The sequence below is a fragment of the Lissotriton vulgaris genome, chromosome 1_1 (genome assembly GCF_964263255.1).
Source record: "Lissotriton vulgaris chromosome 1_1, aLisVul1.2, whole genome shotgun sequence".
Lineage (NCBI taxonomy): Eukaryota > Metazoa > Chordata > Amphibia > Caudata > Salamandridae > Lissotriton > Lissotriton vulgaris.
The window spans coordinates 1,754,952,476-1,754,966,154 of record NC_141685.1 but is presented as its reverse complement, the minus strand read 5'-3'; the positions used below and the strand labels follow the sequence as shown (position 1 = coordinate 1,754,966,154).

Here is a 13,679-nt window from a genome sequence, read left to right as displayed (position 1 = left end):
TAAATTTCACATGGATATAGTAATGAACTGCTATTCAGGCGACTGATAGTTGTCGGGTCTATGTCTGATGCACTGGTAGCCCGTTGTCCCAAAGTGTGTTTAATGAAAAATGGTGTACAAGATGATAGTGTTTATTTGATTTGTTTTGTTATCCCTTTTGTTGCACTAGTGTTGTGATCTTGGATATCATGCGAGTCTGAACAGAGCCCTACGAACGTATCTCTCTGCAGAATACAACCTGGAGACCTCCAGGCACGAGGGGCTGGACATCATCGAGAATGCGGTCGACAACCTGGAGCCAAGAAATGACAAGCAAAGGTTCATGGAAATGTACCCCACCGCCTTCTGTCCGCCAGTGAAATTTGAGTTTCAGCCACATCTTGGTGATGAGGTCAGTAGTCATTCACCTGTTAAGTTACAAATACAGTAGCCTGGGGAACCATTATTGCATCTAACCAGTGATTTAGCAGTTCTGCTTCGGCGAGGGTGTGTAGAGTTTGCTCCTACTGACCAGTGCAAAATGAGGTTTTAATTTGGTGCAAATGTTGTTCTTGGCTTGAAGGGTGACTGCAAATGCCAGTTTCCGCTGTTCAATCAGTGCAGATAGAAGTGTAGCATTTCCCAATCACCAATACAAAATTGCTCAGTCACCGGTGCAGTGCATGTAATCCAGACCCTGATCCGCGCCAATAGCAACTCTTCCGAACAGTCTTGCTTTCTCCATTCATTTTCTGTTAACTACCTTCATTACGACTCAGATGCGTTAGACATATTTCATGTGATAAGTGAATCTAATCTCTGTTTTTGTATGGGAAAGCATTGATTGCAAGGCTTGTGTCGCACAACTGCACATGCAATGCCAGCTGTAGAGAAAGAGAACAAGGGTTCTGTGGGATAAAACATGCTCCCTTGGTTGTTCTTTTCAGAAACGTTCTCTTGGGAGCTCTGTCTGAGGAAAGAATACATATTCAATGATCCTGGTGTCTCTGATTGAAAGAGAGTGGTGTTAAAGTGGCCCGTTTTGTGATGACTCTTTTTAATGTTTTCCATCATTTCTGACTTCCAGGTGTGTCAGGTCAGTGCCCAGCAGCCACTGCAAGCGGAGCTCATCCTCCGGTACCAGCAACTACAGTCACGACTGACTACCCTCAAAATTGAGAACGAGGAGGTAGGGATATTGTAATGCCTCCTTAAGTTCCACACTGGGTCATGAGAGTATACGGGTACTAGCGTAGACTACAGGGACAAAACGCAAGTTGATTTTAATTGTACTAATAGACAATCGAATAAAGTTAATAGTGTCGTGATCTAGCAACTTGCTAAATTATTTTTATTTAGAATTACAGATGTGTTTATATGTTAAAACATATGTGTGTACACACACATATATGTACACACATGCAGATGAGGTTGATTAGCAGCAGTGTCTTTTTGGGAAGTCAATAAAGAGAGGACTGGAATGGATACTGTGCATGTAAGTTTTCATTTGAGTACTGACGTATTTACCTGATAATTTCCAAGAAGGCACTATAAACTATTGCCTTAATGTAACAACATTCACCAGGAGAGTATTGATGTCCATTGAGATTATATTGTTTCATACACACATGGCCACTGAGAATGATGTATTTACTATTGGGATGGCACCAGTCCTCTTTTTATGTTGATATTTGGTTCACCAATGGGAGTAAAGAGTGACTATTTAAATTTCTTAAGTCATTTTTTTGCACTCACTGGATTTTTTATCCAGTGAGTGCCTGCATCCTTTCTTGGAGTAAAATGAATTTATTTGTGAGTCCATCCTCATGTTGCTTTGTACCAGTCTACGAGTTCGGTGGCATTGGTGAAGATACTGGAAGCGTGTGTGTATAAAGCATAAGCGCACTTCTCAACAAGAAGCACGCCGACTCCCCTTTCAAAAGATTTCAGGCACTTAATTTTCAGATAAGATATGTAGGCAGTCCACTGTCAATCCCAATGCGTTTCGGCTTATTCATCAAGCCTTGATCACGGGGGAGCGTCTCCCTGAAGACATAGTCCAAATTACCTAATTGGTCCACAGTCTGCCGGTCGTGCAGTCATTCAGAGTACTCATTGAAACCAATGAAAGTCATTCCTTGGATAAAGTGCAATGTAAATCAAAATATCACGGTACATTATCTGTGCCTTCCCTCCCTCTGTTTAATTGGCTAGTTCCATCAAACCGTACCAATTCATGTCGAATCTGTAACTTTGTGAACTTGCCATAACTATTTTACATCCTCTGTTGCGCCGTGATGCTTTCAAAATCAGCAAGTGGGAATTCCGGACTCCCCCTCGCTTCCCTTGCAGACTTCCACTCACGACTTTCATTGGGAAAAGTCCTGTCTTTTGTTTGGTGGAGGCAGGCGGGTCAGGCTCCCTTGACATTCTTGACCAACCACGTGCTTCCTATTGAGGAGCCCCAGACCGGGCTGCTTCGACCGTCGCAGTATCTAGGAATCCAATCCAAATAACAGAAACACACTTCTCAACAAGTATGCCAACTCCCTATTCAAAACATTTTCAGGGTCTTTAGTTCAGAAAAGATATGCGGCCAGAGAGTCCACAGGAAATTCTCCTATACAACCCCTGGTGCTTTCTTAGGCAAACAAAGGGACAGTAATAGCTTGTGCTTGCCCACACACACAATGATTTAAGGATCAGTAGTCATTACGTTTTCCACTCCATTGCCAGTACCTAAGAAATGTCTTGGCACTCACTTCCTGTGGCACCAGAGGCAACAATGCATCAGCCCAGGAGCAGCCAGGAATAATGGAAACGGTTCAAGATCACAAAACACTCTTCACTTGTAGGTGGTCCCTGATGACACCAGAAGAAGACTTCTTGAAGGTGTAAACTCCATCACTGCAAAAACACACAAGAAAAATGATCAAAAGTAGTACTGATAAGTTACGGGCTCGAATGTTATTTATAATATTCCAAGCAAAATTGAAGTTGCTGCATCTCTGATTGTAGGAACACACCAATGCATTGGAGTACAAAGGGACATTTAAATACACATATAATGGAGAGATCTGGTATCGCCAAGCATGTTTGTCATAAGCATGCCGTGCTAACTGGTTCCATGGTTACTGCATTTACTCTGCATTTAGAATCCATAGAGGCAAGGCTGGAGAAACACAAATACCACTTTAGGAACAAAACAAGAAACAAGAAAAGTATGAGGAGGGAAGATGGACTAACACTTGATCACATTTTTAAAGAGTTATCCCTGAAAGACAAAATCACACCCATCACTATAATCATATGTGACATTCACATCAGTGCGCTCCGGCTCTACTGAGACAGTGGTGTATTTACGTATTGTTTTCAGTCACAAAGCCCGGCCTTTCTCAGAAGTGCTGATCATTAACTAGGTCGGTCAATTCAGCCTCGCGGAATTGCCTCGAGCAATGATGACGTTTCAGGCTATGGTGTCCATGTCTGGCAAGCAGGCAGCTGGCATTTCCTCCCATGTGTATATTATTGGGTCATCTACTGTCCTCAGTAGCATATAATTACTTGTCACTGTGTCTCTCTCACTCTGGGTTTGTTCTGGGGCCAAAGTGTTCTATTTTGGATATGTTATTTTGTTTCACGCTGTCTTGTCGAAGTGCTGTGAAAGCTGCACCATACACTTCGAACAGGTTCTCGATGGAGTTCAGTGGTATGTACTTTTTTAGGTTTCGCTGGGGGGCGGAGCCGTTAGGCTCCTCCTCCAGAGAAATCTTATGTTTCTTAGTGTGTACTCTTAGTCCCTCCCTCTGTTTAATTGGCTAGCTCCATAAATGGAGCCTAGCCATTGGACTAGGGGCCTGTCCGTCAATGCCGGACCAGACACGGGGGCGTTCCCGAGATTCTTTGGCTTTTGCCGACGTCACGCGACGCCGGGAACGCCCCCGAGTCTGTTCCGGCATTGCCGGCACCTCCCTTGCTGCGATCGCTGTGCTCATCGGCACAGATTCAGGGGTGAGGGGAGACCCGTGGTGTTTCCCTGTGCCTTATAATCCCCCGTGTCGATCTGCTGGCGAGGAAGCAGGCTGACCGCGATCTGCGGCCCGAAAATCTCTGGCCGCTAAATCACCGTCGCGGCCCGGGGCCAGAAACACCCTCTGCAAGCTGTGTTCGTGACCGGGAGCTGCGGTAGCTGAGATCGAAGCCGCCGCGCTCCCATTGGCCACAGGAGTCGAGCCCCCTCACTGACGCCGCGACGGGATTGGCCCGTGCGCCGTCGCGTCACTACTGAAGCTGTGCAGGGATTGGCCGCTCAAGGTTCGTCATCGTGGGTTGCCCCGGGAGCCGCACTGCCGTTGGCTGACTCCCGGGTGGTTGTGAGGGCTCGCCTGCAAAGCAGCGACCTGATTGGGCAATCGGCGGAGGAGCTGCACCTGAAGCACGACGAAGAGCCTCCCGGAGGAGACCCATCCCCGCCGAGGAGACCGTGAGTGCCCCTGTGCCCCCGGCCTGCCGTCCCAAACGTCTTGACGAAAGAGAGCAGAGAGGCCAGCGTGTTAAAATAAATGACGAGCGCTGAAGTGCATGGGTTGCTGAAATTGTTTCAGATGGTGGGCCTGCGATTGTGGCAGGGCAGAGGGTTAACTTATGGCAGTGAAAACGTCATTCTACTTTCACGTGTTTGAAAAACAGCTGGAGGCTAAAAGGATCGATTTAACCACTGGCCGACTTTCTTGTATAAAACGCGCATGCAATGGGAATGTGAAATACAGGTAAATGTCGGGACAGTTAAACAGCTGTGCATAATAAAATCATCAACGGCTGGAAATGGAGCACTCCTACAGCCAAATCTTTATTAAGATTCAGTGGACTAGCCGTAGCGGGGCTAAAATTAGCAGGAGTACACGCCCATGGGCTCTGCCCGAGGAAACAATGGGAAGGAGCTCTCCTCAGACAGTCATACTGTCTCAGGCGGCAGACACACGCACTGTATCTCAGACTGTCACCGTCTCCGAATCAGTCACAACGGCATATAGCCACTTCAGATACGATAAGTATAAATTGTGCGTCAGACTTACCAAACATAGTCAGTGCCATGGTAAGGCTTTAGGTTCAGCGCGTGAAGACCAGCTGCCAATGCGCAAAAAAGCGGTCTCCGCAGGAAATGCTGCACCAACACAAAGTTAAGGGCAAGTCAGCCCACAAAGGCGTGCTCTTGACTGTAAGCACCGCACGCTCAGCTGTGCCACGGGAAGCCGGTCCTCATGGCGGCAGCGTCAGGGGCAGACTCGGGATACTGTAAGCGCCTGGAGCAGTGCGGTCACGGTGGCCGGGGTCAGGCAATCACTCTCGGGCTGAGGCTTGCACATGCGCTCAGACAGCATCCTCCGGACTCCGGGCAGCCATCTTGCCTTAGCACATGACCCGCCTCACATCCTGCAGCGGCGCTGCTGCTGCTTCGTTTCCATGACAACAGCGTACGGCTCCACTCCCATCCCCTGCCCAAAGCCACCGGCTGTCCACGCTGCTTCTCACGATTCTAGAAACTACAGTGGAACCGTAAGATTCCGGTGCGAATGAAAACAAAAATGTTTCAGTAGAACGTTTTAGAAACATTTTAAACGTGTTTTACTGTACAACGACGGTCCGTGGTAAGTGAGAAACGCAGATGCGTCATGCATCAAATGTTATTTATTGGGCGTGAGTTGCACCCCTTGTCCAGTTGTGTTACTGAATGGTGGCCAATGCCAGTGCCGTGGTTGTTGGATAGTGATAGTCTTGATGGAATTTTGTGCTCACCTACCTCGGATTGAATGTCATATACTCCACACATTCATGTATTTCAGTGCACATCTGTCAGCTTTAAACGCACGTTGCATTTAATATTGTTTAACATATATGCCATTTAACATTCGCGCAAATAAGGACACTCCACAGGAGCACAACATTTCCATGCTCCCCCCATCTGACCAAAGCTTCCATTCCAGACGACAGACCCCGGTATCTCACAGAGGATCACACAACACCACATACATAAGACCACACACACACCACACAAACACCCCACACACACTCACCAGGCACACAACCACACACACACACACACACACACACCCAGCCGTCAGTGCACACTTTCAACAGGCACACACAACACCAGTCGTCACTGCACGCTTTCGCCAGGAACACCAACACACACCCACACACACACCACCAGCTGTCATTGCACGCTTTCACTAAGCACATACAATACCAGCCGTCATTGCACGCTTTCACCAGGCACACACACCACCAGACGTTTGTGCACGCTTTCACCAGGCACACACACCACCAGTTGTCAGTGCACGCTTCCACCAGGCACACACACCTCCAGCCGGCAGTGCACGCTTCCACCAGGCGCACACACCACCAGCCATCAGTGCACAATTTCTACAGGCACACACACCACCAGCGATCAGTACACACATCAATTGTTAATGCATCCACAATTAACTATTGGAGCATCGCAGTATGGCACACTTTACTTTTAAACATTTTCATCTAAAGCGCAGCATGCCACCATTGCTACAATTCCAATCATACCCACATAATTCTACTACACACCACATGCATACACTCCATAACACATGGCGAAAAGACATTGCCATTTACAATGCCACTCTTCTGTTATCTCTCTCTTCTGCCTTCTTAGTCTCGACTGCCCTCCCTTTTCCACCTCTTTCTTTCACCTTCCTGTCCTCCATCTCCCTCTCCATTTACAATGCCACTCTTCTGTTATCTCTCTCTTCTGCCTTCTTAGTCTCGACTGCCCTCCCTTTTCCACCTCTTTCTTTCACCTTCCTGTCCTCCATCTCCCTCTCTCTCCTCCTCTAGCCCTCCTTCTCCTTTCCGCCCTCCCTCTCTTACCTGCCGCCCTCTCCTTTCTGCCTTTCTCACACTTTCCTACCTTCCCTCATGCCCTAACACTCCTTTATGCCCTCCCTCTCTCCTGCGTATATTCCTTCCCTCCTGCCCTCCCTCTCTATCCTGCACTCGCTTCCTTTTGAGCTTTCTTACTCCTGGCCTCTTTCATCCCTTCCCTCTCTCTACAAATAATTGCATTATAAATGCACTCCAGATTTCTGTGTAAAGTAAAACACATCAACGTTTTACACATAATTCAATGAAGATACAAAACACCATTTATCAAAAGCTCAAACTTTAACAAAGGGAGTGCAGAGTAGGGAGTGCATAGAGCAGGGGGAGTGCAGAGTGCATAGAGTGCAGAGTGCGTGCAGAGTGCATAGAGGGTGCAAAGTGCATAGGCAGTGCAGAGTACATAGGGAATGCAGAGTCCAGAGAGAGTGCATAAAGAGTGCATACAAAGTGCATAGGGAATGTATACAAAGTGCAGAGTGCATAGGGAATGCAGAGTGCATAGGGAGTGAATAAGGAGTGCAGAGTGCATAAGGAGTGCAGAGAGAGAGTGCATAAAAAGTGCAGAATGTATAGAGAGTGCAGAGTGCATAAGGAGTGCAAAGTGCATAGAGAGTGCATAGGTAATGCAGAGTGCATAGGGAGTGCATAGACAGTGCAAAGTGCAGAGAGAGTACATAGGGAGTGCAGAGTGTATAGAGAGTGCAAAGTGCATAGGAAGTGCAGAGTGCATAAGGAATGCAGAGAGTGCATAGGGAGTGCAGGGTGCATAAGAAGTGCAGAGTGCACAGTGCATAGACAGTGCACAGTGCATAGGTAATGCAGAATGCATACAGAGTGCATAGGGAGTGCAGAGTGCGTAGGGAGTGCATAGGGAGTGCAGAGTGCGTAGGGAGTGCAGAGTGCATAGGGAGTGCAGAGTGCATAGGGAGTGCAGAGTGCATAGACAGTGCAGAGTGCATAGGGAGTGCACTCTGCACTCTTTAGGCACTCTGCACTCTCTATGCACTCTGCACTCTCTATGCACTCTGCACTCTCTATGCAAAGTGCTGCATAGGGAGTGCATGATAAGTGCAGAGTGCATAGGGAGTGCAGAGTGCATAGGAAGTGTGGAGTGCATACAAAGTGCACAGTGCATACAGAGTGCTGCATAAAAAGTGCAGAGTGCATAGGAAGTGGAGCGTGCAGGGTGCATATAGAGTACAGAGTGCATACAGAGTGCTGCATAGGGAGTGCAGAGTGCACAGGGAGTGCATATGAAATGCAGAGTGCATAAGAAATGCAGAGTGCATAAAGAGTACTAGGGAGTGCTAGAGAGTGCCAAGTGACTGCAAAAAAAAAAGGTAATGGCAATGTAAATGACAATGCCATTTACTTATCTGTTTTCGAAACAAAAACATAAATACAAATTTTGGCATATACAATGCCAATAACTCTAACTTTTCCAAAGGCGAAACCATTGCATTGTAAATGCTTGTTTATTTTATCTGCAATGGCTGTAACCAGGGTCGATTGGTAACGCGGGCACTCGGGAAATGCCGAAAAGACGGTAGCCGAGTTCTAGCTGTGGGAAGAATTTTAGGGCAGCCTGGAGGCTGCTTTTTTGGGCAGCCTGGGGCTGTCGGTACTGTTAGGATGCTGCAAGCGGCCCAGTGGGTGCCTGAGTGGCCTTTCTAGAGGCAAATGGGCGGAGGTATCACGACCTTTCTCTGGCTGGGCCGGCCCTTTAATGTTTGCTGATTGAGCGAGGGCAGGGGACCTGAGCAGAAGTGGTCTCACTAGCACTCATGTGCGGTTCAGCAGTGTGAACTAATCTGTGCATTTAAAAAAACAAATCGAAGTGAAGTGAATAAAATATGCACCCACTCCCTTTATTTTCATAAAACTTCAATGAAGCAGTGTTTTGCGGAAAGGCAATACACAAATATGGGCCACTCTTTTTTTGGTGTGCCCGAGCCGAATTTTGTTCCCAATCCAACCCTGGCTGTAACCTCGGCTTGATGTGTCATAGGATATACAATGAGCCCCAAGGGAAGCCCAACATTCTGTCATGTGCACAGCTGTCTGTATTTGGCAGCTGAAGAAACGTGGCCACACCTTTATGAATGTCCTGACCTCTCGTGCTTCACCACACATTCAACGTTAATGGCGGAATTACTTCTTGCTGGTTGCCTGCAATCATCCATTCCAGATGACCGTGGTCTTCTCATAAATATTTCATTGATTTAGCTCCTTGGCCCAATTATGGAAATAGAAAGCTGCACAGTCCCTCTATCTCACAACGCCCTTGCATACTTGCCCTTGCATAGCCGGGTCTGGTGGCTCAGTGGACTAATGCGTCCATTGCAGGGGCCTGTGTTCGACCTCATGGTCACAGGTTCAAATCCCGGTGGGTCCACTCAGTCTTTCATCCAACTGAGGTTGGTAAAATGAGTACCATTGAGTTGGGTAACAATGAACATCTGTTATTCAGCGCCAAGAAATCTCTGGGTGAACGTGCGCTTTACAAATACACGTTATGTTATGTTATACTGACCGCTCCATGCAGCAGTGATGTGTATATGTCTATGCTTCACACATTGGAGATCTTATGTGCTGGCCTATCATCTCCCACTTACATCAGAGTATGAGATGTTCTTGTCACTGAAGCACGTGCCCTATGTGCATCTGAATTTCTGGTCTTCTAGGTGATAATACCTACAACTTTTATTGCAAATATGTTTTACTTGAGATCCCCTGTAGTTTGCTTGCGGTGCTGGCCCTTGTCCCCACTCCATGGACAGGCAGGCTTGACTCAGTACCAGTCAGTAGTATGGGGCACAGACTGCATTGCATCAGCAGTAATATGTGTGCTGCTCTCTGCACAGAGGCCAAAGATAAAATTGTCACAAACGCAATAAGCAGTGGCTTTTCCATCTAGCACATTGTACTTTTTCCCTGTGTGACTGCCTGAGGGCTGAGTGTACCTGTTCAAAGGTGGTTCTCTTCCACATTTGAGGTTATTTACCCTTGATCATCAAAAAATATTAAAAAGGAGTGGGGCAGGGGTTCCCAGAGCTAAAAGTAACAGCATTGTGCTGGAAAAAGAAGTGGGAGGGGGGGAGCATTCCACTTTAAATCTATGCATTGAAAAAAAGCAATACACTAATGCACCTGACGTTACTTGATCGATTGGCCTGGTGGGTGGGGGGTGTAATTTATTTCTTAGACTGCAAGGTTTTTAGGTCTCGCCTGTCGATGCGCATGCGCATCGAGCAAGGCGAGAGTATTGGCACTTCTCCGCTCTTTATCCACACTGCAAGGAATCGTGGCGATTCCTTGCAGTGCACGAGAAATTTAAGCTCAATGCGCATGCGCATTGAGCTTAAATGCGCGTGCACATGCCCCCAGCCGCCTGCCTTGCCTACTCTCTCTCACAGCCTCCCCCAGCTCCGCCCCCTCACTACTTGATTGCACGGCCGCTAGGCCGTGCCTCCCCTACTCTCCTTCCCCCTCCTCCTCTCCTCCCCTGCCTGCCTGCCGCTAGCCTTGCCTACTCTCTCTCACAGCCTCCCCCAGCTCCGCCCCCTCACTACTTGATTGCACGGCCGCTAGGCCGTGCCTCCCCTACTCTCCTCCCCCTCCTCCTCTCCTCCCCTGCCTGCCTGCCGCTAGGCCGTGCCTCCCCTACTCTCCTCCCCCCTCCTCCTCCTACTCTCCTCCCCTGCCTGCCTGCCTGCCGTGTCGCACCTCTCCCCTCTCCGCCCCCTCCCCTGCCCGCCGTGTTACGGTGAAAGGCTTGTTACTTTTGTTGGAGATGATCTATTGCAGCATGTCGTCGAGGAATACGTCCAAGATCACGAAGTTTAGTATAATGAGCCGGGATTCCTGGTTCTGAACCTGGCCTCTTGACTTGTGTCAAGCTGATAGGCATTGTGAAGTGAATCCATCTGTGACACACGCGCAATGGTGTCTCCGACCTATAACTTTCGTTCTTAAATTGCTGTTTTTTTTTTTTTTAGTTCAAGGCCTTTTGTATAGCTCTGAAAAGTCGCTTTGCGGTCACTTCTGAGAGCTAAATTCTGACATTCTCAAATAAAAAATCGCGTAGGACGGCACGCCAGCATGTGTGCTGCTTCTGTCTTCTACAGTTTACACAGTACCTTGTAATCCGAGCCGGTGGCCTTGGAGCGGGCACACGCCCACCCACGCAGGACTTTAAGAGCTGGCGGAGAGTGTCTTCTAGGCCTACATATGAGGCCACTGGGAGCTCTGTGAAAGCAGAATGTGCCCAAGGCCGTGTACAGGCGGTGGAGCAGGAATGCTAAACACTGCTTGCAGCTCTGTGGCAATGGATACGAACAAGAGATACCAGCTCCCTGTACTCCGAGGTAGCGCTCTCTCACCCTTGGAATAATACCCGATACCCAGGCGCTACCTGTAGTGCAAGCTCATTCGTGTTCCAACCCATGGCAAACTTGAAGCTATAAAATGTAGCATCCTTGTTGTGTTTTATGTAGTGTCGTGACATTTTCTCTTAGGCACAAACAATCCACATGGGCATGGCATCTCTGCGCTTATAGACACCTCGACTCAAGGGTACAGCACAGATCAGATCATATATTATCCATTATAAGTGTCCCTTTCCATGACATCCATAGAAGGTACATTTAAATACAGTGAATGTAAATTAACCAATTTACACGGTCAGTGGCTATCCTGAAGATATGTGTGCATCAGGCCCTCTTTAACCTACGTTGGACACCCTGGCGTAGATGCTACAGTGGTTGCACTGTGGCTCGGCTGGGGAAATAAAAAGCTCTGGTAGGGCAAGGAGCGGCAAGAACTGCTTCTTTGTACGGATTTATGGACCTCACCCACCCTCACCCACCCTCACCCACCCTCACTCACCCTCACTCACCCTCAACACCTCACTCACCCTCACCCACCCTCAACACCTCACCCTCAACCTTAACCACTCACCCTCACTCACCCACCCTCACCCACCCTCACCCACCCTCACCCACCCTCACCCACCCTCACTCACCCACCCTCACCCACCCTCACTCACCCTCACTCACCCTCAACCCCTCACCCACACTCACCCTCAACCCCTCACCCTCACTCACCCTCACTCACCCTTACTCACCCTCACTCACCCTCACTCACCCTCACTCACCCTCACCCACCCTCACCCACCCTCACTCACCCTCACTCACCCTCAACCCCTCAACCCCTCACCCTCACTCACCCTCAACCCCTCACCCTCACTCACCCTCACTCACCCTCAACCCCTCACCCTCACTCACCCTCAACCTCTCACTCACCCTCACTCACCCTCAACCCCTCACCCTCACTCACCCACCCTCATCCTCACCCTCACTCACCCTCAAACCCTCACCCTCACACAGTGCAATAGGTCTCAGACCATTTCAGTTAGAGCTTTTAGAAATGTAGGCCATTTCATTGTGTGCCACAAGAGTAAAAAAAAGATTATGAACCAATTCAGAGACTCTCACTCACCCTCAACCCCTCACCCTAACTCACCCTCACCCTCACTCACCCTCAACACCTCACTCACCCTCAACACCTCAACCTCAACCACTCACCCTCACTCACCCTCACTCACCCTCACTCACCCTCAACCCCTCACCCTCAACCCCTCACCCTCACTCACCCACCCTCACCCTCACTCACCCACCCTCACCCTCACTCACCCTCAACCCCTCACTCACCCTCAACCCCTCACCCTCACTCACCCTCACCCTCACTCACCCTCACCCTCACCCTCACTCACCCTCACTCACCCTCACTCACCCTCACTCTCACTCACCCTCAACCCCTCACTCACCCTCACTCACCCTCACCCACCCTCACCCTCACTCACCCTCAACCCCTCACCCTCACACAGTGCAATAGGTCTCGGAGCATTTGAGTTAGAGCTTTTTAGAAATGTTTATGGCTTTTTTTTTTAATTCTTTAGCATTGGCTACAGGAAACAAAAATGCTAAAGATTTACAAAAAAAACCCATAAACAATTCTAAAAGCACTAACTCTAATGCTGCGAGACCTATTGCATTTCCAATGCTTGTTTAGTATTTATGTTACTGGATGCTGCTTGTCCAACCTGACTTCTTGAGTTACACGCAGGTGGCTAAAAATCCCAAGAAGTGAAAATATTGATTGTCTTACTGCTTCAAAGCTTTCGCGCAATGTTAGATTGATGTTTATATATATTTCATAAGTTCCTTGAAATATATACTGTCTCTGTAAAGCTATATCTGTGTTCTACTCATTAAAGAATTTAAGTAATGAGAAATGGCAGCAGTCCAGTACTCATCCTTAATATAATCTTAAAAATGTAATATCCGAATAGCGCCAGTACTTTAATTTAGCTCCCCCATCATTCTCCCTTTATATGCTTTTAATTTCGTGCTTAAATATTTATTATTAAAGACACTGCATAAATCAAGTGCTGTAGTCATTCTTGTACTTTAAATGCAATTAAAAAATAAGCTAGACATTTTTTATATAGAAAGCAATTGCTAAAGATTAAAGCATAAATAACAGAGTATGATAGTACCACTACACCGAAACATCAATAAAGAAAGAGGGGGCCCCTTGACTTTATTACGATGCAAACAAATGTGAGTCCAGAAATAACTAAGAGGGCCTGACGTGAATAATACTGACCTCAATATATATCCTACCTATAATTAAAGAATTTAAGAGGCTGAAGTATTGTTTGGTCAGTGCAACATATGTGTGTATGTAGTAGGTTTGATTTTGACACTGCATGGTATGTCCTTATC

The 13,679-nt window shown here is 47.8% G+C and overlaps 1 protein-coding gene across 1 annotated transcript in view; it reads left to right on the top strand.

Moving 5' to 3' along the window:
- The window catches only part of SRGAP1 (SLIT-ROBO Rho GTPase activating protein 1), a 538,479-nt gene that overhangs the window by 422,237 nt on the left and 102,563 nt on the right, over positions 1-13,679 (top strand). Inside the window, exons 7-8 of the mRNA XM_086919057.1 lie at positions 170-391; positions 1,067-1,168. Coding sequence (XP_086775183.1) covers positions 170-391; positions 1,067-1,168 — 324 coding nt within the window. The remainder of the gene's footprint in view (positions 1-169; positions 392-1,066; positions 1,169-13,679) is intronic.